The sequence below is a fragment of the Heterodontus francisci genome, chromosome 18 (genome assembly GCF_036365525.1).
Source record: "Heterodontus francisci isolate sHetFra1 chromosome 18, sHetFra1.hap1, whole genome shotgun sequence".
NCBI classification, from domain to species: domain Eukaryota; kingdom Metazoa; phylum Chordata; class Chondrichthyes; order Heterodontiformes; family Heterodontidae; genus Heterodontus; species Heterodontus francisci.
The window spans coordinates 84,537,780-84,565,348 of NC_090388.1; the positions used below are offsets into that span (position 1 = coordinate 84,537,780).

At 45.3% G+C, this 27,569-nt stretch overlaps 1 protein-coding gene across 2 annotated transcripts in view; it reads right to left on the reverse strand.

Annotated features, from left to right (window-relative positions):
• The window catches only part of LOC137379755 (aldo-keto reductase family 1 member D1-like), a 108,352-nt gene that overhangs the window by 25,809 nt on the left and 54,974 nt on the right, over positions 1-27,569 (reverse strand). For both annotated transcript variants that reach the window (XM_068051080.1, XM_068051081.1), the window contains exon 4: positions 27,472-27,549. In XM_068051080.1, the coding sequence (XP_067907181.1) occupies positions 27,472-27,549 (78 nt within the window). The remainder of the gene's footprint in view (positions 1-27,471; positions 27,550-27,569) is intronic.

Here is a 27,569-nt window from a genome sequence, read left to right on the forward strand (position 1 = left end):
GGGAGGGATGCTCTGACACTGATGTTCTTTCCTTATTTTCTTTCATGTAAAACGTGCCCTTGAGAAAACAATCTTTGACACTTAAGGACGGCATTCAAGCAAAGGAGGCAGTGCGGGAGAGGACGCAAGGATGTGCTGATTCCTGCATCTGAGGTGGGTAATAAGTGCTTCATTGGCGACGTTATCAATTGGTGCCTTCACTGCAGAACTTAAAAAGGTGTGCGCAATAGTAATTTCAGTGGATGGAGGGAGGGAAGCTCTGACTCTGATTTGCTTTATTTCTTTTCATGTAAAACATGCCGTCGAGAAAACAATCCTCGAGACTTAAGGTCAGCATTCAAGCAACGAAGGCAACTGGATCATGCTGCGGAGCTCATCACGATGTGGAAAGGAACATTGCATTTATGGATGAATTGGGAATGCACATTGGGATGCGCTTGTGGGAACTTTCACCAAGAATAGACTGAGCTCAGCCTCTTGTGACTTTGCCTTCTTCACATGGAGAATACAGTAGTGGAATAGAGAGCCAAGCGTTCATTCACCACAAGGCTCTCCAGGAACAATCTCTTTAGCTGTGCAGAGCAAAGACTCGGCCTGTCTGTCTAACGGGAATGCTGGACACAACACTCATGTATCCATGCACAGCAGTTCCTCGGATACTTAATGAACTTAATAAAACTTTTCAATAATTAAACCCAGAATTGTTGAGGTTTTGTTTTGCATGCTATTTCCCCGACTGGATTGGGCATCCGCAGCTGGAGGGAACGGCTGAATGGAGAGGGCCGGAAGCGAGAGGCCGTAGAGAGCCGCGGGGAGCGAGTGTGCGAAGACCTTGGTGTCACCGGGTCCAGGGACTGGCCAGTAAGTCTTTTGCTGTTGTGTTTATGGCGCATGCACAGAAAAAGGCACTCCTCTTCCGTTCCGCTGCTCCCCCCCCCAACTCTCTCCCCTTTCTCCCTCTCCCCCCAGCTCTCCCCCTCCCCCCTTCCTTACCCCTCCCTCCCTCCCTCTCCCTCTTTCTCCCCCCTCCCTCTTTGTCCCCCCTCCCTCTTTCTCCTCCCACTCTCCTTTCTCCCCCCCCTCTCCTTCTTTCTCCCCCCCTCCCTCTCCCTCTTTCTCCCCCCCTCCCTCTCCCTCTTTCTCCCCCTCTCCCTCCCCCCTCCCTCTTTCTCCCCCCCTCCCTCTCCCTCTTTCTCCCCCTCTCCCTCTTTCTCCCCCTCTCCCTCCCCCCTCCCTCTTTCTCCCCCCCTCCCTCTCCCTCTTTCTCCCCCCCTCCCTCTTTCTCCCCCCCTCCCTCTCCCTCTTTCTCCCCCCTCTCACTCTTTCTCCCCCCTCTCCCTCTTTCTCCCCCCTCCCTCTTTCTCCCCCCTCCATCCTTCTTTCTCCCCCCCCCTCTTTCTCCCCCCTCCCTCTCCCTCCCTCTCCCTCTTTCTCCCCCTCTCCCTCTTTCTCCCCCTCTCCCTCTTTCTCCCCCCTCCCTCTCCCTCTTTCTCCCCCCTCCCTCTCCCTCTTTCTCCCCCTCTCCCTCTTTCTTCCCCCTCTCCCTCTTTCTCCCCCCCTCCCTCTCCCTCTTTCTCCCCCCCTCTCCCTCTCCCTCTTGCTCCCCCCCTCCCTCTTTCTCCCCCCCCTCCCTCTCCCTCTTTCTCCCCCCCCTCTCCCTCTTTCTCCCCCCCTCCCTCTTTCTCCCCCCTCCCTCTCCCTCTTTTTCCCTCCCCTCCCTCTCCCTCTTTCTCCCCCCCTCTCCCTCTCCCTCTTTCTCCCCCCCTCCCTCTTTCACCCCCCCTCTCCCTCTTTCTCCCCCCCCCCTCTCCCTCTTTCTCCCCCCCTCCCTCTCCCTCTTTCTCCCCCCCCTCCCTCTTTCTCCCCCCCTCCCTCTCCCTCTTTCTCCACCCCCCCTCCCTCTCCCTCTTTCTCCACCCCCCCCCCGCCCCCCGGCACCGCTACCGCTGGTCTCCCCGCGCTGCTCTCCCCGCCCCCCGCGCTGCTGTCCCCGGCCCCCGCGCTGCTCTCCCCGGCCCCCGCGCTGTTCTCCCCGGCCCCCGCGCTGCTCTCCCCGGCCCCCGCGCTGATCTCCCCGGCCCCCGCGCTGCTCTCCCCGGCCCCCGCGCTGATCTCCCCGGCCCCCGCGCTGCTCTCCCCGGCCCCCGCGCTGATCTCCCCGGCCCCCGCGCTGATCTCCCCAGCCCCCGCGCTGATCTCCCCGGCCCCCGCGCTGATCTCCCCGGCCCCCGCGCTGATCTCCCCGGCCCCCGCGCTGATCTCCCCAGCCCCCGCGCTGATCTCCCCGGCCCGCTCCACACTCTCACTCCGGTCATTGTATTCTGCCACGTGTTTGTTAGGTTTCATCTCTGTGATTCTTTGAGCAGCGCCATCTTTAGTCCTGGCAGCTGCTACAGTCGCAAGCTGTGACGTTTTCGTGGCACATGCTGTATTTGCGCATGTGCCAAAACAGCGCCACCTACCGATCGCGTTGTCAACAATTGCGGTCCAAATTGTATTGGAATGTGGAAGGTTCAGCGATGCAAATTGGAATAACCATTTTTAGCTTCCAGCATTGAGTCACCTTTAATTTTTTTCTTTTAAAATTCAACTCTGGTTTCCAGCCGGTGGATTAAAAATCATTTGACCTAAAGCACGCTTTTGTGACAAAGGACTTTGCCAGTACAAATCCACCAATGTAACAAGCTGGATGCCCCTTATCTGGTACCTCAGAATAAACTCCAAATCTCTCCAACTATCTGGCTCTCTTTGTTTTGCCTCTCTTATAAGCTTATCCTCACATTTAATGGCAGTCACCAAAACTTCACTGGCCTAAGGACTTCTGCTTTTAGTTCTGTTACAAGACTATTCTATAGCCTTAATTTCATCATCTAATTTACTTGAACTTTTATGTCTGTCAGGACTACGACTGTGAGATCTCCCTCTGCACTATCGAACCTTCTTTCTCTGGCACATGCTCGTTTTCTGACATGTCATTTCCAGACCCATTATCAGCACTTGCATTGCACTTTCTTACTCTCCACTCTGTCACCCCATCCTACTAATTCATGGACCTTACATCCTGACCATCATCCTGAACGTTCAACCAATATTAAACTTGCCAGGAGCATTTCCTTCACATCCCACAATTGTCTGGTATTGCACAGTTAAAGGAGTCCATGACTCACACATTCATCACAGGACTAAAACTCCTTATGACGGGTATAATTTATTTGGATTCATCTTTATCTTCACACTTTTCCTCAGAATTCTCTTTGTCATGCAACATCTTGAAAACCTTGCATCGTTGGGCACTTCACCGTATAATAATACTTCAAATCACACATAAAGCACTTATCACTGTTCCTTGGGCATTCCTGGGATTCATTCACCTATTATTTTTGTTCCAATTTTGTCTCCTACTGTAATAACCAGATCTGCTAAAGGTACTTTCATCCCCTTTCTGTCTGTCTTTATTCCTTCCATTGTATTGACCCTTGTGTCCTATATCTGGATTATTTGAAAATTTGGCAATCATTGAGTCCTCTATTCTTTGTGTCACTGTAGAATATCTGACTTTTCCATGAAGGCTGATGGAAATGGTTGTTTCTGCAGGAATTTTTTCAAGGCAGCAGACATCTGATCCCGTTTGAATCAGGAGCCTGTCCATATGAGACACCTTAGCACAATCCAATAATTTATACACTGATTACTCACCCAGAGATCCCCAAATTGAATTTTGCCAATCTTTTACACAATCTTTTAAAGTTCATGATATATTCCTCCATGACATGAACATCTGTTTTCCAAAATCTATCAAATTCTGACCCTGCCTTAAGGCAGTTACCAGATTATATTTCTTGTAGATTTCATCCAAGAACTCATATAGAAGGTCCAAACCTCCATCACTATCCAAATGACAGGCACCCATCTCACAAAATACTTTACTGCTGATTTTACTTCTGGTAGGAATCAATGATGCCAAGGCCATGCCTTGTTTCCTCTTTGATAGGGACATAATCAGTGTCCATATATCCACTTCATTCTTCCATGGGTCACATGGTTCAGACTCCGAGAACGTCGGAGGGTAATCATACCTTAACAGTTCACCCTTGTTTTCTGCCATTTTTCTACAATGGCAACTAGGATTTTATTTTCAGTCTGAAAAATATTTTTCTGAGTTTCCAACCTTCACCTTTGGGTAACCATTCTCTGTTGCCATGTTCTATTCCAGAAAGCCAAGTGGTGAAAGATAGAACTGGAGCCTAATTTTACACACTTTTATAAACTTTGTTTTTACAGAGATACATATTGCAACACATACCTCCTAACCCAACAACTACAGTTTCAGTCTGTTCCTCTTATTAGGAGCATAAGTGAATCCCCAGTTAATGCTCAACACCTGCATTCAATTAAATACAATTGATACACAATTAACAAGGGGTGAGGAATGGACAGATCTGATCAATCTATTTCATGTGGGGCAAAGAATGGACATAGGAATCTAGAAACAGGAGGAGGCTATTTAGCCTCTAGAACAGTTCCACCATTCAATGAGATCATGGCTGATATGTGACCTAACTCCTTTGTCCATATCCCTTAACACCATTGGTTAATAAAAATCTATCAATCTCAGGTCGAAAATTAACAACTGACCAAACATCAATTGCCATTTGCAGAAGAGAGTTCCAAACATCTACCACCCTTTGCAGTCAGAGTGTTTCCTACTTCATTCTGGTAAGTCTTTGCTGCACTCTCTCCAAGACTAACATGTCCTTCCTAAGGTGTGGTGCCCAGAACTGCTCACCGTGCTCCAGGTGTGGGATAACTAGCATTTTGTATAACTGAAGCATTGCTTTTACTCCCTTGAATTCTAGTCCTATGGATATGAAGAGCAGCATTCCATTAGCTGTGTTGATTATTTTCTGGACCTGTTCAACACATTTTAATTATCCGTGTACCTAGACCTCCCCAAGTCTCTTTGACTCTCCACTGTTTCTAGCTTTTCACCATTTAGAAAGTACACCGATCTATCCCTATTAGGTCGAAAGTGGATGACCTCACACTTGCTATATTGAAATCTATTTGCCCATTCACTTAATCTACCAATATCTCTTTGTAATGTTATGCTTCCATCTGCATTGCTTACAATTTTGACTACCTTTGTGTCATCTTCAAACTCTGATATGTAGCTCTCTATCCCATCATCTCAAATGTTAATAAATGCGCAGAATAGTTGACATCTCAACACAGATCCTTGCAGGATACCTCTAGTCACATCCTGCTAATTAGAATACATAGAGTACATACATGGGGCGGCACAGTGGCGCAGTGGTTAGCACCGCAGCCTCACAGCTCCAGCGACCCGGGTTCGGTTCTGGGTACTGCCTTTGCGGAGTTTGCAAGTTCTCCCTGTGACCGCGTGGGTTTCCGCCGGGTGCTCCGGTTTCCTTCCACAGCCAAAGACTTGCAGGTTGATAGGTAAATTGGCCATTGTAAATTGCCCCTCGTGTAGGTAGGTGGTAGGAGAATGGTGGGGATGTGGTAGGGAATATGGAATTTCTGTAGGATTAGTATAAATGGGTGATTGTTGGTCGGTTTCAGTGCTGTACCTCTAAATAAATAAAATAAATATCTGTAGCAACTAAGGGGTTAACAACTGCAATGTTTAATCTGTTGTTACCATACTGCTTCAATGAAACTGCAGGTTATGGCCTGCTGCAGTTTACATAAGGTGTTATATTTTTAAAAGTAGAATGCTTTAGGGAATGATGTGGTTATGCTAGGAATTAGTTATTGTCATGCAGGCCCCCACCTGCCAAGAATGAGGCATATAGATTTCTCCACATGGACATTAAATTTTAAAATTGTTGCTGGGAATAAAAGAAGGCCTATTACAAGGGGTTGCCAAGCCCCTGGCTGGAAAGGCATTTTTTTCATGCTAGCAGACAGTGTTGGAATAAACTTAACCAGTCCCTGCCCCATTACACAGAAGAGACCTGGTCAAACCTGTCAGTCACGTGACCACCTGTTGGCTAACAAGGGGAGTTTTAAATTGGAGAAACAGAATTTGAAGACAGAAAGCTCTTTGCTCCTGGACTGAGAACATCTCTCTCCTGTCTGCTCTCATCTCTCTCACCACCTTCGGAAACCATTGAAGACATATGAGCACCAAGAGAGAAAAGTCTCCTACAGTGAACAAGGTTAAAGGAGAATACAGGGCCCCAATGAAAAGCACGATCTATCTACAAGCAAGGACTACACTGAGCTCGAAGCACAGGAACAAAAACCCCTCTTCAGAGATTGCCTCAAACCTCTCTATTTTTCTTCTGCTCTTTTCTGTCTCTATTTGCATGTGTGTATCGCGTATGCATGATAGTATGGGGCACAGTGTGTATCTGTAGGTGTTAACCAAATTAGAGCTTAAGTTTTAATAAATGTCACTTTTCTTCTTTAAACCTAAGAAAGCCTGTTTGTGCTCATTTCATTGCCTTATAATTGGAAAGCAGTGAGCAAGGATTGACCAAGGGGAAACTCAAAACACAGTGTGTTTAAAAATTAAATCCTGTTACAGTCAGACCAGGTGAAGGCTGGGAAAGACCCCTAGACACCTTTCCCACCTGGTCGTAACAGTTATACTTTGTATGTGTATCAATGCATTGTATTAAGATTAAGTTGTGTACTTTGCATCTGGAATCATTATGTGACATGTATATTTGTATGCTGTACTGGATAGCTGGTTGAAAGACAGTGGCTGCACTATGACAAAGGCAGAAATGGTTTTAAGATAAGGCAGAATGTCTGATGACTGCCCCTCTTCATTTCAATTAAGAGAGAAACTCAGAGTAACAATAAGTGATAGACTTATAAGTGGAGAGGTAAATAAAGGTATTCGGAGGCTATTCAGAACTGGAATATTGATGGGAATATCAAACATTCCCAATTGTGTGACAATTATTTAGGCCAAACCATTTGTAGAGACCATGTATGGAAGATGAGGTCATACCTGATCAATTGAAAGGGTTAATTTGGAATATGACCTAATATGGAATGAAGAAACCCTCAGAGTGGAATAAAAGAAAGGTGCTGAGAGACGTCAGCACACAACATTGAGAAGAAGAGAAGAAAGAAGATAGAAGATAGACAAACACCAGAGTCAACCGGAGGTCAAGGACTGGTGTTCCACAGCGAATGTAACTGCTTACATCTACCTTTTGTTAACTATTATATTTTGTACTTATTGTGATAAACTTAATAAATTCTGTGAAGCTTGTGAAAACACATTCTTACCCAATGTGGCTTGGAGCTGGTCTGAACTGAAAGTCCCTTTGAGATCAGCTCTCCCACTTAGACTGTAATTGGAATTGACCTAAGTCTTACAATTAAATTAAAGCAAACCCAAGATCTTACAACTGGTGCTGAAACCCAAGACCTTGACTAGTCCTCAAATTGAGTGTGTTTCAGCAAGTTTCACGAACGTAGGAACTTCATTTGGTAGCGATAACTGCTGCGGGGATAACCTCTTTTGTGACACGGCAGATTATACAGACACAGTGGTGCCTCTTTAAAGTCTAAGCTATGTGGCGAAGAACAGTGTAAAGTAGGGTCTCTGGGAAACATGAGGGAAAAGAGGGAAGCGGTGCGGCCTAGAGCTAGCGGCTGGAGGGGGATGGTGGTGAGCGAGTGGCCGGAGAGTGGGGTGGTGCGAAGTGGGGAACAATCAGCAGGGAAGTGGGGGAGAGCAGCGAGGTCTGGAGCAAGCGTCTGAGGGGGGGAAACAGCTGGTGGTGATGAGGGGGAGAAAGCGAGTTGCTGGGGGAGGAGAGCGGCCTGTGGGGCTGGAGCTAATAGCTGCGTTCAGCTGAAATCAGTCCATGTCAGTCATATAAACAAATCACGATAACCAACTGGCAGCACATTTTATACTCTGCCTGATTTTCGATCAAATTATCTTCCAATGGAAATTCAATCATAAAATTCTTTTGTATTTAATAGGTTTACTGGAATATTAAATGGATCTGAGTATTACAGTTAGTATCCTGTAGGTACATAGTAGCATATTACTGGGCTTCCATCCAACTTAATATAAGGTTAGTTTGCTAGAACAATCTCGCCGTAAGAATTTCCTGTGATAAATTGAGCAGCTCCATCTTTAATCCTGGCAGCTGCCTGAACATCGCAGACACTGACATTCCAGTGGAAGACCCTGCATTTGCGCATGTGCAAGACTGTGCTACCTAGTGGTTACGTTGTCAGCAAACGCAGCCTTTTTTTAAACAGGTGATGATGAAGAGCAAGAACAGCCAGAAATCCAGACGTCTTGAAAATCTTTCAAGACAGAGTGTTTGAGAAAAGAGATGTGAAGGTCACCTCTAACCACATGCTGTCTGATGTAAAATCACCATTTAAAAAAAACAATTATTTCTAACATTGGAATTGATAAAACATATTGATATGAGTTGTTATACCAAGCACGCAAAAGGGAAATTTACTTGAAGTTTAAGGAGATCAACAAAACTTTAATTATTAAAAAAGGTAATGCCTGGGGCAATTACATGTATGCCTGCTGGTAAACTGTTACTGAGCAAGCGGTTGTGTCTGTGGGGACTGGCGCTACAGAGAGATGGTGATTCCTGTTTTAAAGATATTATGGATAATAGACTGTAAAGTTTCTCCAGGGCTCAAAAATAAATAGAATTGTAATTAGAATTACAATTTAAATCTGGCTGATGTGAGAGCGAATAAAGTAATTTTGGGAACAGCCATTGGCAGAATCTGAACTCAAACTGTTCAATTAATGTGCATAATTTCCAAGAAGTCCAGAACTTTCTAGTAAGAGTTAGGAGAGTGTAGTTAAAACTGTAAATCGATAGCTTTCTCCTGGAGATTTGTATCTTGCCGATGATTTTTTTAAGGCAACTGAATTTGACATTATGACCACTACACAAGGCATTGGGACCATGCAGGAAGTTGAGTAAGGATCTCAAGACACCTCCCACACCTGCCCCCCTTTCCCTTTCAATCATCGGAGAGTCAAGAATGTGTGACATGATATTGGGACACTGCTATAAATGTGCAAATGTGATATGTCACATGTGAGGTAACTAACATGCAGAATGTATGGTGAAATGCTCTGAAGAACGGGTCTCAGACATGTTCACCTACTCAACAACAGAACAACAGGGAATGGTTAATGTGGCCAGTAGAGTGAAACATTTTTAAATTATCAAGGCACATATTCCATAGAGAAACTGACTTTAAAACAATTAGAATAGAATTAAACACACTGGTAATGGGCAGAAGAAGTAAGATTAAAGTAGAGAGAGACAGTTGAAGGACTAGGAATTATCCACAATATGGATACGGTAAAGGAGAGATAGCAAATCTTTTAAGTCCACGTCTGATTGGTTACTTGAAACAAAAGTGCTTACAACAGGTGTCAATAACTGAGAATTAACAGCGCTTAGGCAAAGAATAAAGAATTGGTCTTGGGAATCTGGAATAACAGCAACAGTTGTTAAGGAACAGATTATAATGAGGAATCACATTGTTAGATATGAAAAGCCACCAAATTATATCTCCCGAGTCAATGGAACCACCTGGTTTGTTCCAGACGTCACTAGGTGTCTCCAGCCAGAAGATGCCTTTGTTTGTCCCTATGATATAGTAGAAAACAGTGCTCCAACGTGTGGACTTAAAGACCCTTTCAAATGTACATTGTAAATAGTGAGCAGCGAGGAGTTCCCCGTTCACTCTGCCTACCAAGGTGAGGGAAGGTATTATGTTGTTATTACCCAGACAGACTACACACAAGGCAGTTAAGTGTGTCAATTGGATAAGGAAATGTTTTGCTTTAGGCCTTCTTTAACTGCACAGATAGGAAACAAAGTTCTATTCAGTATAAGGAATCATAAACAAATAAATATCATGGTTGAAGATCACCTCAAGGAGAAGTTACACCAGGGTTGTCCAACCTTTTTGCATGGGGGGGCCTCATTACAATTTTTGTCTTACATAGGGGTCTGTGAGACAAGTTTGGAAAGATAAAGACATTAAAAATTTAACTTACTATGAATCAAAACAACAACAAATGTGCATTTTTGTGAAGAAGTTTGAAATGAGAGGATTAATTTATTGACTTACTTTCTCATCACTATGTTGGACATTGGCTTAGTGAGATACCTGGTATTTTTTTGCACATGCACTCCAAGGTCTCTCACTTTTTCTACCCCTCTCAGTATCCTCCCATTTATTGTGTATTCCCTCGCTTTATTTGCCCTCCCCAAATGCATTACCTCACACTTCTCTGAATTGAATTCCATTTGCCACTTTTCCACCCACTCAGCCAAACCATTGATATCATTCTGGAGTCTCCGGCTACCCTCTTCACTATCAAATACATGACCAATTTTTGTGTCATCAGCAGATTTCCCAATCATACCTCCCACATTTAAGTTCAAATCATTAATATATACCACAACCAGCAAGGGACCCAACACTGAGCCCTGTGGAACGCCACTGGAAACCGCTTTCCATTCACAAAAACATCCGTCGACTACTACCTTTTGCTTCCTGTCACTGAGCCAATTTTAGATCCAACCTGCCACATTGCCCTGGATCCCATGGGCTTTTATTTTACTGACCAGTCTGCCATGCGGTATCTTGTCAAATGCCTTACTAAAATCCATGTAGACCACATCCACTGCACGACCCTCATCAATCCTCCTTGTTACTTCCTCAAAGAATTCAATTAATTTAGTAAGACATGACCGTCCCTTAACAAATCCATGCTTACTATCTCTAATCAGTTCCTGCCTTTCTAAGTAGCAGTTTATCCTGTCCCTCAGAATTGACGCTAATAATTTACCACCATCTAGGCCTATAATTATTTGGCCTATCCCTCGCACCCTTTTTAAACAATGGTATAACATTCGCAGGCCTCCAATCCTCTGGCACCTCGCCTGTATCCAGTGAGGATTTGAAGATGATCCTCAGCGCATCCATTATTTCCTCCTTGGCTTTCTTTAACAACCCTGATGATTTATCCACTTTCAAGGGTGTCAGACCCTCTCGTACCTCCTCTCTCATTATGCTAATCATATCTAATATTTCACACTCCTCCTCTTTTACTACAATGTCTGCATCATCCCTCTCCTTTGTCAAGACAGAGACAAAAAACTCATTAAGAACCCTGCCCGCGTCATCTGCATCCACGTATAGCTTCCCTTGTACATCTCTGGTAGACCGTACCCTTTCCTTCGTTATCCTCTTTCTCTTAATGTACTGATAAAACAGAGAGTTTTCTTTGATTTTACCTGCCAATAGTTTCTCATGTCCTCTCTTTGCTTTTCTAATTTCCTTTTTTACTTCACCCCTGCACTTTCTATACTCCTCTAGATTTTCTAAAGTATTAAGTTTTTTGTCATCATCATAAGCTTTCTTTTTTTGCTTTAACTTACCCTGTAAGCTTCTAGATAACCAGGGGGCTCTAGATTTGGCCATACCACCCTTTATCTTTGTGGGGACATGCCTACACTGTGCCTGTAGAATCTCGCTTTTGAATGCCTCCCACTGGTTTGCCACTGATTTTCCATCCAGTATCTGTATCCAGTCCACTTTCGCCAGGTCACCTCTCAGTTTCATAAAATTTGCCTTCCCCCTATTTAGAACTTTCAGTCCCGTCTTATCTTTGTCCTTTTCCATGATTATGCTAAAACTATCTATTATGATCACTATCTCCAAAATGGTCACTATCTCCAAAATGGGCGGCACAGTGGCGCAGTGGTTAGCACTGCAGCCTCACAGCTCCAGGGACCCGGGTTCGATTCTGGGTACTGCCTGTGCGGAGTTTGCAAGTTCTCCCTGTGTCTGCGTGGGTTTCCTCCGGGTGCTCCGGTTTCCTCCCACATGCCAAAGACTTGCAGGTTGATAGGTTAATTGGCCATTATAAATTGCCCCTAGTATAGGTAGGTGGTAGGGAAATATATAGGGACCGGTGGGGATGTTATTGGAATATGGGATTCGTGTAGGATTAGTATAAATGGGTGGTTGATGGTCGGCACAGACTCGGTGGGCCGAAGGGCCTGTTTCAGTGCTGTATCTCTAAACTAAACTAAACTAAACTTCTACTTCGTCCACTTGCCCAGCTTCATTACCGAAGACTAAATCTAGAATTGTACCCCCTCGTTGGGCTTGTTACGTGCTGGCTAAAAAAACTTCTCTTGAATGCAGTTCATGAATTTTGTGTCCTCTGTGCCTTTCACACTGTTTGCATCCCAGTTGATATCAGGGTAGTTGAAATGCCCAACTATTATTGCCCTATAGTTTTTATACTCAGATATTTGCCTACATATTTGTTCCTCTATCTCCCTCTCACTATTTGGGGGTCTATAGTACACTCTTTGTAATGTGACTGCCCCTTTTTTATTTCTGAGCTCCACCCAAATGGCCTCATTTGATGATTCATTTAGCATATTATCCCTCCTCACAGCTGTTATTGATTCCTTAACCAATAATGCTACACCCACTCCCCTTTTATCCCCCTCTATCCCGCCTGAAAACTCTATATCCAGGGATATTGAGCTGCCATTCGTGCCCCACTTTAAGCCAAGTTTCCGTTACAGCAACAATATCGTGTTGCCATGTGTCTATCTGTGGCCTCAGCTCATTGGCTTTATTTACTATACTCCTTGCATTTAAATAAATACTTTTAACACTGCCAAATTCCTGTACTGCACACTTTTTAACCTTTGCTTCTTCTGTCTTTCTGAATCACTCGCTAATTTTCTGCCATCCGTTCCCCGGCCTGAAATTGTCCTATCTGGAACTGTCCTCAGGTTCCCATCCCCCTGACAAACTAGTTTAAACCCATCTCCAACAGCATCAGCAAACCTTCCTGCAAGGATATTTGTCCCAGTCCTGTTCATGCAGCATCAATCAGCTGTGAAACTGACTTGCGATATTTTTTAAAAAGCCAGTCTGGAAGAAGATGACAATGGAAAATTTCTCATCGCTGAAATACACCTGCCAGCTGGATGAGAACCTTTGGCAGGCCGGATCCTGGCTCGCGGGCTGTATGTTGGACAACCCTGAGTTACATCAATACACTAGTCGATTTGGTTATGACCTTCCCTCTCTACTCAAACATCTGACTGAGCTATTGCAAAGAATCAACACGTCAAACAAACACTTTTATGTCCTGCACCAACAAAATGGGGAAATTTAGACATAAATCCTTGAGATAGTGGATGACAGCAGTAGTATAAGAGTATCAAAGGGTAAATCTTGAGAGAATGTAAAGATTATCGCCCACCAGGATGAGGTAAGAGATCTTGTGGGAGAGACTTGAGAACAGTTGCAGTGTGGCTTTTGAAGGAGACACACAGTCTAGTGTGGACTGCATATAGTTACTTTCCAATAAAGATTAATGTTTAAACAATACAGTCTAAGAACCTTTCTGGCTAGACTCTATACGGTGGCAGCATAAAGAACCAAATATATAACATGGTGATCAGTGCTGGGATCGAAGTCCTATGACCAGAAGAGAAGAAACTTTAAAACATGTACCTGAAAAAAGTGAAACAAAGTACAGACCTGAAAAAGCTCAGTAGAATGGGCGGCACAGTGGCGCAGTGGTTAGCACCGCAGCCTCACAGCTCCAAGGACCCGGGTTCGATTCCGGGTACTGCCTGTGTGGAGTTTGCAAGTTCTCCCTGTGTCTGCGTGGGTTTTCTCCGGGTGCTCCGGTTTCCTCCCACAAGCCAAAAGACTTGCAGGTTTATAGGTAAATTGGCCATTATAAATTGTCACTAGTATAGGTAGGTGGTAGGGAAATATAGGGACAGGTGGGGATGTTTGGTAGGAATATGGGATTAGTGTAGTATTAGTATAAATGGCTGGTTGATGTTCGGCACAGACTCGGTGGGCCGAAGGGCCTGTTTCAGTGCTGTATCTCTAATCTAATCTAATCTAATGAAAGCATGTGTGAAAGGCAAGTGATCGGATGAGTCATTGTGCCAATGATTGAAAAATCCCAGTAAAGAAAAGCCTGAGAAGAGCTTAAAAAACTAGTTTTCTAAAGGCTGTGAGAGAGCAAGAGAAAAAAAGGGGAAAACCCTGAAAAGCACACGAACTGAGGAAAAAGGAATTCCGATAGTGAAATAAAGTGTTGGAAACCCCCGAACACAGCAGAGTCTCCAATAATGCAGCAAACTGAGGGAAAAAACATTAAAGCCGTCAAGCCTGAAGAAGGTAAATACAGTCTAGTGGGCAAAAAAACAATGGGGAAAACCCTTGAACTGTTTATCGAGCAGCTCTGTGAATTCCAATAGACAGGTGTGGAAACATTTCACTGAACTGTTTAAGCAAAGAGAAAATCCCTAGAGAACCCCCCAAAAAACAAACACGGAACACTGTAAACACCTATTATACTCCATTAAAGCAAGCTAGCCTGAAATAAAAAAAGAAGGAATTCTTAAAGGGGGAACACTCTATAAAAGTCTATAAAAATTTTAAAAATGGATCAAAAATTGGGAGTGCCCGAGAGTTTTAAAAGTCATGACAGATCCAATCAGAATCAAAAGTGGGTACTATGGAGGAAAAGGTTCATCAGGTATAGAATTGCATCAGAATTGGACAGCAGGTCAGAAACAGAGCAAGTGAACACATTATTATATTTCATTGGTGCTGTAGCTGATGATATAATAGCAAGACAATGTATTGATGAAACATCAGCAAAATTTGATGACATCTTAAATGCTTGTGATTCCTACTTCAATTGGTGCAGCAATAGGATTCTTGAAACAGCTAAATTCAATAAAAGGGTCCAGAAACCGGGAGTAATGGTCAAGACATTTATCAATGACCTTTACAGACTCACAGAGGGATGTGACTATGGAGTCCTTAAAGAGGAATTCATTCATTGTTGTTGGTGTTGCAGATGATTCCATATCACACCTATGACAGTCAAAAGAAGACCTCACCCGAGAAATAGCCATTCAGTTGGTGAGGAAAGCTGAGGACAGAATGAACAACAGACTGATCCTACGAGCTGAGGAAAGACCTTGGTACAGGAAACCTCATACAAACAAATGAACTAGGAACAGGAGTAGGCCACTCGGCCCCTCCAGCCTGCTCCGCCATTCAATAAGATCATGGCTGATCTGATTGTAATCTTGACTCCACATTCCCACCTACCTCTGATAACCTTTCACCCCCTTGTTTATCAAGAATTTATCTACCTCTGCCTTAAAAATATTCAAAGGTTCTGCTTCCACCGCCTTTTGAGGAAGAGAATTCCAACGACTCACGACCCTCTGAGTGAACAACTATCTCCTCATCTCTGTCTTAAATGGACAACCTTTTATTGTTAAACAGTGAAAAAAAACTGCAGCTGTTCAGTTCCTTCACCAGAGGGCTGGACAAGAGGCACCAAGAAAAAAGGAACATTGGGTGCGGGGGATGAAGAGGGCAGTGGGGGAGAGCGAAAGACGCCTTTAAACCCTGTTAGTGTGTGGTGCAAAAACATCCCACTGGTGTGAACAACGTCCTGCCAATAGAGCAGAATGCTTTTATTGCAGAAAAATTGGGCATTTCAGTGAAATGTGCCGAAATACATTCTCAACTACCTCAACCTCCTGAAGGGGTGGTAGAGGCAGGAGCCCACATAACATTTAAGAAGTATCTAGATGAGCACTTTAAATGCCATAGCGTACAAGGCTATGGGCCAAGTTTGGGAAAATGGGATTAGTTAGGATGGGCGCTTGATGGTCGGCACAGACGCTTTGGGCCAAAGGGCCTGTTTCTGTGCTGTAAAACTCAATGACTCTATGACCTCCAGAGGAAAAGTAGTTAAGAATAAAGAGGTAAATGAAGTTAAGAAACCTCCTGCAGCAGTGGTGAGATTAATGATCTGAAACAGGTATTTTGGTCAGCAGACATATATGTCAATGGAAATATCATTAATTCCAAATTCGATACAGCAGCAAGTGTAGTGGTCCTGTCAGATAAAGAGCTGTGGCTTTTCACACACTTTCTGCAAGCAGCAGAAACTCAGTTACATGTCCCAGGAGGTGTTGTACTTGAAATAAAGGGGAAGTTACAAGCAACACTTCAATAAAGGGAAAACAGATATTGGAAACACTGCATACCCTAAGCAATCAGGAGTTCTCACTCTTAAGGAGAAGAACTTGTATTGACCTTCATCTTATTGAGAAAGTTGAAGAGATCAAACAACAAGAATCTGGCAGTCACTTTCAAGAGGAATTCTGAAATTGTTCACAGGTCTAGGGAGACTGAAGACTGAATATAGTATCACATTGCGAAAAGACGCTAAACCATTTTGTCTCTTCATGTTGAGGAAGATTCCACACCCACTAATGTAGAAAGCCCAACATCAATTCAAAGACATGACCAGGACAGGAGTCATTTCTCCTGTTACTGAGACGACAGATTGGTGTTCAGGAATGGTTCCAGCTCCTAAACCTAATAGTGATCTCTGTATCTGTTTAGACCGAACTCAACTTAATAAGGCACTGGCACATGAAGTCCATTTGATGTCCTCAGTGGACAAAAGTTTAGCAAAGTTATCCAGAAGCACTGTCTTCATGAAGTTTGACGTGAATGGTGGCTTTTGGCAAGATCCATTAGATAAGCAGTCATGGCTATTGACAATCTTCATTACTCCCTTTGGGTGATTTTGCTTCAACCGTCTTCCATTTGGTATCACGTCAGCACTGGAAATTTTCCAGAGAATTATGTCGGGTATTCTACAGGGCCTGGAAGGTATAATCTTAGGGGGGAGATGGTGGTATAGTGGTAATGTCACTGAATTAGTAATCCAGAGGCCCATGTTACAGCCTTGGGAAATGGGTTCAAATCCCACCAGAAGATGGTGGAATTTAAATTCAATTAATTAATTAAAAAATCAGGAATTTAAAGCTAGTCTCAGTAATGGTGACATGAAACTATCATTGATTGTTATAAAAACCCATCTGGCTCACTAATGTCCTTTAAGGAATGACATCTGCTGTCCTTACCTGGTCTGGTCTACATTTGACTCCAGACCCACAGTAATATGGTTGACTCTTAACTACCCTCTGAAATGGCCTAGCAAGCCATTCAGTTGTCAAAGGCAATTAGGGATGGGCAACAAATGCTGGCCTTGCCAGCAGCACCCACATCCCATGAAAGAACAATAAAAAAATCTGCCATATGGACAACATTCTAATCCATGGGGAGTCGATAGAAGAACATAACCAAAGGGTTAGAGTGCTTTTGAATCATCTGCAGGGATGAAGGCGTAACACTCAATGAGAGGTGCAAGTTTTCTAAGATGTCCATTCATTTTTTGGGACACATCGTCAGCAGTAGCAGCATAATGGCAGATGTACAAAAGACGGGAGCCATGAGAGAATTTCCGAGTCCTACTTCGATACATGATCTTCAACGGTTTCTTGGTATGGCCAATCAGTTTGTAAAATTCCGACCGAACAGCCCAGATTGCCGAGCCTTTGTGGCAACTGCTGAGGAAAGCTCAAGCATAGCACTGGGATGCACATCATAAACAATCATTCCAACGGGTCAAGGAGATGTTAATTTCGCCGGATGTTTTAGCCCATTATAACCCTTCACTTCTAACTAGGATCACGGCCGACACCTCATCCACAGGGATGGGGCAGTTCTTTTCCAGGAATAACCCAATAGAAGTCGAAGACCTGTTTATAACGCATCATGAGTGCTATCTGACCCAGCGATTAGATACACTGTGATAGAGGAGGAAGCTCTCGCGGTCACTAGGGCTTGTGAGAAATTGTCAAACTACATTATTGGCTTAAAGGTCATCATTGAGACAGACCATAAACCCCTAGTTTCCTTACTTGATGAAAAGGAACTCACTAGGATCCCACCGCAGATCCAACAATTCTGTTTGAGGCTAAAGACATTCACGTAGGAAACAGCATAAGTACAGGGCAAGCAACAAACGACAGTCTTGAGTGACGGTCGACCAACCTGCTCAACGGGATGTTCACCTTGTTAACAAAATTGATTCATTTTCGCAGACCAATGCATCACGCTGTAGTATAAGGGTATCGAAAGGTTAATCTTGAGAGAATGTAAAGATTACCGCCCACCAGGATGCGGTAAGACATCATGTGGGAGAGACTCGAGAACATTTACAACGTGGCTTTTGAAGGAAAGACCCAGGCTAGTATGGAGTGTAGATGATTACAATACAATAACGATTCATGTTTAAACAATACAGTCTAAGAACCTCTCTGCCTGGACTCTATACGGTGGCAACATAAAGAACCAAATATACAACAACAACCACTGCTGAGACATTGAAAAACCTCTTTATATCAGGATTATTTCCCATGTCATAATGAATGTTCAATTGGTGATAATTCTGATTTTAATATGTGCCTGAAGACAAATCAGGAGAATGATAGAGAAAATGAGAATTAGACAAGAGATCGTGAAAGGGTATGTCCTCCTTAAGAAGCAGTGTATGAAGGATTAATGTGATCTGGGATTTCACCCTCACGGTGGGGACTGCAGGGACTGTTGTTACTGTACTGATGAAGGAAACTGTGCAGGTTACGGCCTGCTACAGTTTACATAAGGTGCTATATAGGGAATGATGCAGTTACGGCAGGAAATAGTTATACTATGCCTGTCTTTTTGTGGGATATGTCGAGCATTCTTTGTTCCAGTCCTACTCAGGCCCCCTCCCCCAACTCTTTTTCCGGTACATTGATGACTGTATCGGTGCCGATTCCTGCTCCCGCCCCGAACTAGAAAACTTTATCAACTTTGCTTCCAATTTCCACCCTTCTCTCACCTTTACATGGTCCATCTCTGACACTTCCCTTCCCTTCCTCGACTTCTCTGTCTCCATCTCTGGGGATAGGTTGTCTACCAATATCCATTATAAGCCCACTGACTCCCACAGCTACCTCGACTACACTTCTTCACACCCTACCTCCTGTAAGGACTCCATTCCATTCTCCTAGTTTCTCCGTCTCCGACGCATCTGCTCTGATGATGCTACCTTCCATGACGGTGCTTCTGATATGACCTCCTTTCTCCTCAACCGAGGATTTCCCCCCACTGTGGTTGACAGGGCCCTCAACCGTGTCCGACCCATTCCCCGCACCTCTACCCTCACCCCTTCCCCTCCCTCCCAGAACCGTGACAGGGTTCCCCTTGTCCTCACTTTTCATCCCACCAGCCTCCATATCCAAAGGATCATCCTCCGCCATTTTCGCCACCTCCAGCGTGATGCCACTACCAGTCGCATCTTTCCCTCCCTTCCCCTGTCAGCATTCCGAAGGGATCGTTCCCTCCGCGACACCCTGGTCCACTCCTCCATTACCCCCACCACCTCGTCCCCGTCCCAGGGCACCTTCCCTTGCAATCGCAGGAGGTGTAATACCTGCCCATTTACCTCCTCTCTCCTCAGTATCCCAGGCCCCAAACACTCCTTTCAGGTGAAGCAGCGATTTACTTGTACTTCTTTCAATGTAGTATACTGTATTCGCTGCTCACAGTGTGGTCTCCTCTACATTGGGGAGACCAAGCGCAGACTGGGTGACCGCTTTGCGGAACATCTCCGCTCAGTCCGCAAGCAGGACCCTGAGCTTCCGCTTGCTTGCCATTTCAACACTCCCCCCTGCTCTCATGCTCACGTCTCTGTCCTGGGATTGCTGCAGTGTTCCAGTGAACATCAACGCAAGCTCGAGGAACAGCATCTCATCTACCGATTAGGCACACTACAGCCTGCCGGACTGAACATTGAGTTCAATAATTTCAGAGCATGACAGCCCCCCACTTTACTTTCATTTTTAGTCATTTTAGTTATTTTTTCTTCCTTTTTTTTTGCATTCCTTTTTACATTTTTTGCATTTATTTCATTTCATCTTAGTTTGTTCAGTTTGCTTACCCACTGTTTTTTTCAGGTTGTTTTTCTTCAGGTTTGCACTTGCTGATGTTCTATATTCAGTATATTCACACCTAATCTGTACTAATGCTTTGTCTTTCAAAACACCATTAACATATTGTTTGCCTTTGCTCTGTGACCTTTTGGTCAGCTATGTGGCCTGGTCCAATCTGCACCTTCTCCTTTGTTATCTCTTGCCCAACCCCCACCTCACTTGTTTATAATCTGTGACTTTTCTAATATTTGTCAGTTCCGAAGAAGGGTCACTGACCCGAAACGTTAACTCTGCTTCTCTTTCCACAGATGCTGCCAGACCTGCTGAGTGAATCCAGCATTTCTTGTTTTTGTTTCAGATTTCCAGCATCCGCAGTATTTTGCTTTTATTTTAGTGTTTAATTCACTGCCACTTCTCTTCCAGGAATGCCTACCTTGAAGAAGTTCTGCTCTTCTCTCCGACGGGATTTTCGTTTGTCTCTTTTACCTTGTTCACCTTCATTGCTTTCTATTTCCCTCCTGGTGTTTGATAAGGTATCTACCAAAACTCGTTTTCACAGCCACATCTCCTTCCTCAGTGACTGTCTCCGGCTCCGACTGATTCCACGTGGATTCCAACTGCAGTTTCACCCATCATGCTTTGAAACCACCCAGGATCACAGGTATCTCCGAGAAATACAACGTTCCTCGGACTGCTACTCTCGCCGCATCCTGAGATCTACACTCAGTGCTATGCGCCGCCACATGCACACACTGGACCTCTCTCTCCAGCGGCACCGTCTCACCTTATCTCAAATCTGTTCTACTCCGCAGTTTCATCTCATCTTATGTCTCATCCGACGCATTAACAAAAAACTTTTTTTCTTCCTTTCAGGTGTGAAGGAACGCAAGCTCCAGCAGCTGATGGGGACTAATGCCCCACCAGATCCTCCTTCCGCTTCACTTCCCTCTGACCCCACCCCTTCTGATCTGACCCCTTGCCGTGTATTCACTATACCCTCTGACCTCCCCCTCTCTGATGCTGAGCGTTCTGTACTCAGCAAAGGACTCAGTTTTATCCCCTTACGCCCCCACCTCAATGAATTTCGCGCTCGGCATGACGTTGAGCTCTTCTTCCGTCGCCTCCGCCTCCGGGCTCACTTCTTTGACCAGGAGTCCTCCCCCCGACCAGCAGACCCATTCACCCGCCTCCAGCATTCTCCCTCTACCTGGACCCCTCACCCTGGCCTCTTACCCGCTCTTGATCTCTTCATTGAAAACTGTCGGCGAGACATTGGTCGTCTCAATTTCTCTGGCCCTCTCACTCACTCTAACCTGTCCCCCTCTGAACTTGAGGCACTCCGTTCTCTCAGGTCTAACCCCGACATGGTCATCAAACCTGCAAACAAGGGTGGTGCTGTTGTTGTATGGCGTACCGACCTCTACCTTGCAGAAGCTCAACGCCAACTCACAGACACCTCTTCCTACCTCCCTCTGGACCATGACCCCACCACCGAACATCAAGCCACCGTCCAAAGGACTGTCACTGACCTCATCTCCTCTGGAGATCTTCCCTCTACAGCTTCCAACCTCATAGTCCCGCAACCCCGGACAGCCCGCTTCTACCTCCTTCCCAAAATCCACAAACGGGACTGTCCCGGCAGACCCATTGTGTCAGCCTGCTCCTGCCCAACTGAACTTATTTCTTCCTATCTAGACTCTATCTTTTCTCCGCTGGTCCAGTCTCTTCCCACCTACATCCGTGACTCTTCTGACGCCCTACGTCATTTTGACAATTTCCAGTTTCCTGGTCCCAGCCGCCTCCTCTTCACTATGGACGTCCAATCGCTCTACACCTCCATCCCCCACCAGGATGGTTTGAGGGCTCTCCGCTTCTTCCTGGAACAGAGGCCCAACCAGTCCCCATCCACCACCACCCTCCTCCGCCTGGCTGAACTTGTTCTCACATTGAACAACTTCTCCTTCAACTCCACGCACTTCCTTCAAGTAAAAGGTGTCGCTATGGGTACCCGCATGGGTCCTAGTTATGCCTGTCTTTTTGTGGGATATGTCGAGCATTCTTTGTTCCAGTCCTACTCAGGCCCCCTCCCCCAACTCTTTTTCCGGTACATTGATGACTGTATCGGTGCCGTTTCCTGCTCCCGCCCCGAACTAGAAAACTTTATCAACTTTGCTTCCAATTTCCACCCTTCTCTCACCTTTACATGGTCCATCTCTGACACTTCCCTTCCCTTCCTCGACTTCTCTGTCTCCATCTCTGGGGATAGGTTGTCTACCAATATCCATTATAAGCCCACTGACTCCCACAGCTACCTCGACTACACTTCTTCACACCCTACCTCCTGTAAGGACTGCATTCCATTCTCCCAGTTTCTCCGTCTCCGACGCATCTGCTCTGATGATGCTACCTTCCATGACGGTGCTTCTGATATGACCTCCTTTTTCCTCAACCGAGGATTTCCCCCCACTGTGGTTGACAGGGCCCTCAACCGTGTCCGACCCATTCCCCGCACCTCTACCCTCACCCCTTCCCCTCCCTCCCAGAACCGTGACAGGGTTCCCCTTGTCCTCACTTTTCATCCCACCAGCCTCCATATCCAAAGGATCATCCTCCGCCATTTTCGCCACCTCCAGCGTGATGCCACTACCAGTCGCATCTTCCCCTCCCTTCCCCTGTCAGCATTCCGAAGGGATCGTTCCCTCCGCGACACCCTGGTCCACTCCTCCATTACCCCCACCACCTCGTCCCCGTCCCAGGGCACCTTCCCTTGCAATCGCAGGAGGTGTAATACCTGCCCATTTACCTCCTCTCTCCTCAGTATCCCAGGCCCCAAACACTCCTTTCAGGTGAAGCAGCGATTTACTTGTACTTCTTTCAATGTAGTATATTGTATTCGCTGCTCACAGTGTGGTCTCCTCTACATTGGGGAGACCAAGCGCAGACTGGGTGACCGCTTTGCGGAACATCTCCGCTCAGTCCGCAAGCAGGACCCTGAGCTTCCGGTTGCTTGCCATTTCAACACTCCCCCCTGCTCTCATGCTCACATCTCTGTCCTGGGATTGCTGCAGTGTTCCAGTGAACACCAACGCAAGCTCAAGGAACAGCAACTCATTTACCGATTAGGCACACTACAGCCTGCCGGACTGAACATTGAGTTCAATAATTTCAGAGCATGACAGCTCCCCACTTTACTTTCATTTTTAGTCATTTTTAGTTATTTTTTCTTCCTTTTTTTTTGCATTCCTTTTTACATTTTTTGCATTTATTTCATTTCATCTTAGTTTGTTCAGTTTGCTTACCCACTGTTTTTTTCAGGTTGTTTTTCTTCAGGTTTGCACTTGCTGATGTTCTATATTCAGTATATTCACACCCTATCTGTACTAATGCTTTGTCTTTCAAAACACCATTAACATATTGTTTGCCTTTGCTCCGTGACCTTTTGGTCAGCTATGTGGCCTGGTCCAATCTGCACCTTCTCCTTTGTTATCTCTTGCCCCACCCCCACCTCACTTGTTTATAATCTGTGACTTTTCTAATATTTGTCAGTTCCGAAGAAGGGTCACTGACCCGAAACGTTAACTCTGCTTCTCTTTCCACAGATGCTGCCAGACCTGCTGAGTGGTTCCAGCATTTCTTGTTTTTGTTGTAATAGTTATACTTTGTCTGTGTATCAATGCATTATATTAGGATTAAGTTGTGTAGTTTGTGTCTGGAATCATGTTGTTTTGTGAAATGAACATTCGTATGCTGTACTGGAAGCTGAAAGCGAAGATAAAAACACATCACGTCCTGATCAGAGAACTGCTCTACGCTGAAGATACTGCGCCAGTCGCTTACACGGAAACTCACTTACAAAGACTCATGGACTGTTTCTCCCATGTCTGTAACTTGTTCTTCTTGATGATAAGCATCAAGAAAACTGTGGTCATGGGACAAGGTGTTGCATCTCCACCTCTGATCATACTAAATAAGTATGGTTAGTAAATTCTTCTACCTTGGGTGCACGGTAACAGACAATCTGAGGGTGGCAAGGGGACAGAATATACTCTGGGTGGGGGATTTCAATGTCCATCACCAAGAGTGGCTCGGTAGTACCACTACTGACCGAACTGGTTGAGTCCTAAAGGACATAGCTGCTAGACTGGGTCTGCAGCAGGTGGTGAGAGGACCAACAAGAAGGAAAAACATACTTGACCTTGTTCTCACCAATCTCCCTGCCGCAGATGCTTCTGTCCATGACTGAATTGGTAGGAGTGACCACTGTACCGTCCTTGTGGAGATGAGGTCCCGCCTTCATATTGAGGATACCATCCATCGTGTTGTGTGGCACTGTCACTGTGCTAAATGGGATAGATTTCGAATAGATCTAGCAATGCAAAACTGGGCATCCATGAGGCGCTGTGGGCCATCAGCAGCAGCAGAATTGTACTCAACCACAATCTGTAACCCCATGGCCCGGCATATCCCCCACGCTACCATTACCACCAAGCCAGGAGACCAACCCTGGTTCAATGAAGAATGCAGGAGGGCATGCCAGGAGCAGCACCAGGCATACCTCAAAATGAGGTGTCAACCTGGTGAAGCTACAACACAGGAGCATGCAATAGACAGGGCTAAGCGATCCCATAACCAACAGATCAGATCTAAGCTCTACAGTCCTGCCACATCCAGCCATGAATGGTGGTGGACAATTAAACAACTAACTGGAGGAGGTGGCTCCACAAATATTCCCATCCTCAATGATGGGAGAGCCCAGCACATCAGTGCGAAAGATAAGGCAGAAGCATTTGCAACAATCTTCAGCCAGAAGTGTCGAGTTGATGAACCATCTCGGCCTCCTCCTGAAGTCCCCAGCATTACAGCTGCCAGACTTCAGCCAATTTGATTCACTCCGCGTGATATCAAGAAACGACAAAAGGCACTGGATACTGCAAAGGCTATGGGTCCTGACAATATTCCGGCAATAGTACTGAAGACCTGTGCTCCAGAACTTACTGCACCCCTAGCCAAGCTGTTCCAGTATAGCTACAACACTGGCATCTACCCTGCAATGTGGAAAATTGCCCAGGTATGTCCTGTACACAAAAAACAGGACAAGTCCAACCTAGTCAATTACCACCCCAGCAGCCTACTCTCAATCATCAGTAAAGTGATGGAAGGTGTCATCAACAGTGCCATCAAGCAGCACTTGCTTAGCAATAACCTGCTCAGTGATACCCAGTTTGCGTTCCACTCAGCACCTGTCCTCATTACAGCCTTGTTTCAAACATGGACAAAAGAGCTGATCTCAAGAGGTGAGGTGAGAGTGACTGCCCTTTACATCAAGGCAGCATTTGACCGAGTATGGCACCAAGGAGCCCTCGCAAAACTGGAGTCAATGGGAATCAGGGGGAAAACTCACTGCTGGTTCGAGTCATACCGAGCGCAAAAGAAGGTGGCTGTGGTTGTTGGAGGTCAATCATCTGAGCTCCAGAACATCACTGCAGGAGTACCTCAGGGTAGTGTCCTAGGCCCAAACATCTTCAGCATTACCATCGCTGAATCCCCCACTATCAACATCCTAGGGGCTACCATTGACCAGAAACTGAACTGGAGTAGCCAAATAAATACCGTGGCTACAAGAGCAGGTCAGAGGCTAAGTATTCTGTGGCGGGTTACTCACCTCCTGACTTCCCAAAGCCTGTCCACCATCTACAAGGCACAGGGCAGGAGTGTGATGGAATACTCTCCACTTGCCTGGATGGGTGCAGCTCCAACAACACTCAAGAAGCTCGACACCATCCAGGACAAAGCAGCCCACTTGATTGGCACACCATCCACAAACATTCACTCCCTCCACCACCGACGCACAGTGTCAGCAGTGTGTACCATCTACAAGAGGCAGTGCAGCAATGCACCAAGGCTCTTTAGACAGCACGTTTCAAACCCATGACCTCTACCACCTCAAAGGACAAGAGCGGCAGATGCATGGGAACACCACCACCTGCAAGTTCTCGTCCAAGTCACACACCATCCTGACTTGGAACTATATCGCCATTCCTTCTCTGTCGCTGGGTCAAAATCGTGGAACTCCTTTCCTAACAGCACTGTGGGTGTAACTACCTCACAAGGACTGCAGCGGTTCAAGAAGGCAGCTCACTACCACCTTCTCAAGGGCAATAATGGATGGGCAATAAATGCTGGCCTGGGCAGTGACGCCCACATCGCATGAATGAATAAAAAAAAATCTTTCATAGTTGGAAGGATGCCGACCAACCAACTGGAAAGATGGTGAAAGACAGTGTCTGCTGTAGGACAAAGGCAGAAATGGTTTTGAGGTAGGAAGGATGTCTGATAACTGCCCCTTGTCATTTCAATTAAGAGAGAGACTCAGAGTAACAATACTGATAGGTTTGCAGACCTCATGATTAAGGAAATGTAAATAAAGGTGTTTGGAGACTATTCACAACTGGAATATTGATGGGGATATCAAACATTTCCCATTGTGATAATTGTTTAGACCATCAAACCATTTGTAGAGACCATGTATGGAAGGTACAGTTATACCTGATCAATTGAAAGGGTTAATTTGGAATATGACCTAATATGGAATGAAGAAACCCTCGGAGGGGCATTAAAGGAAGGTGCTGAGAGACATCAGTACGCAACATTGAGAAGAAGAGAAGAAAGAAGATAGAAGATAGACAAACACCACAGTCAACCAGAGGTCAAGGCAATAGAATGCTCTCCCCTTGCCTGCATGAGTGCATCTCCAACAACACTCAAGAAGCTCGACACCATCCAGGACAAAGCAGCTGGCTTGACTGACACCTCATCCTTAAACATTCACTCCCTCCACCGCTAGCACAAATGGCAGCAGTGTGTACCATCTATAAGATGCACAGCAACAACTCACCAAGCCTCCTTCGACAGCACCTTCTAAAATACACATCTACCAACTAGAGGAACAAAAGCACCAGACCATGAAGATACCACCACCTGCAAGTCATACACAATCCTGACTTAAAACTTTATCACCATTTATCATCGTCGCCAGGTCTAGAAACTCCCTTCCTCACAGTTCTGTGGATGTACCTACACCACATGGACTACAAGGGTACAACAAGGGCACTCACCACAGCCTTGGGATGGAATATAAATGCTGGCTTTGCCAGTGGTGCCAACAGCCCATGAATGAATAAAAAACATTCACAGAGAGGTGAGAAATTTCCAGATCTGATAAAACTGCACACAGAACATTGAAGAATGGAATGAATTAATAGGAGGCAGTATGATTAAAAGTGGTATAATTAAAGGCCTATGACAGGGTCACATGCTGGGCATTTCAACTTAAATAATACTCGACAAGCAGAAAACAAGTTCCCATTTGTTGCACTCAACTCATAAGCACAATCTATTGAGTACATGTAAAAGTTTGTCTCAAATTTAGACTAGATTATTTGTGTTCTGACATCCTGCTTTGCTGCTGGCATTTTGTTGTTTCTCAGTTTCTGACTCATTAACAAGAGGAATGTTACACAATGCAGAGAGGGGAGAGTGAGGATGTGCCCCAGCTTACCTCCCAGGTGGCACACAGGTCTGTTGGGTGGTACAAATACTTCCCGTTTTCATCTCGTGGGTAAATCACATCTCCCGGCTGCAATAGATAAATGCAAA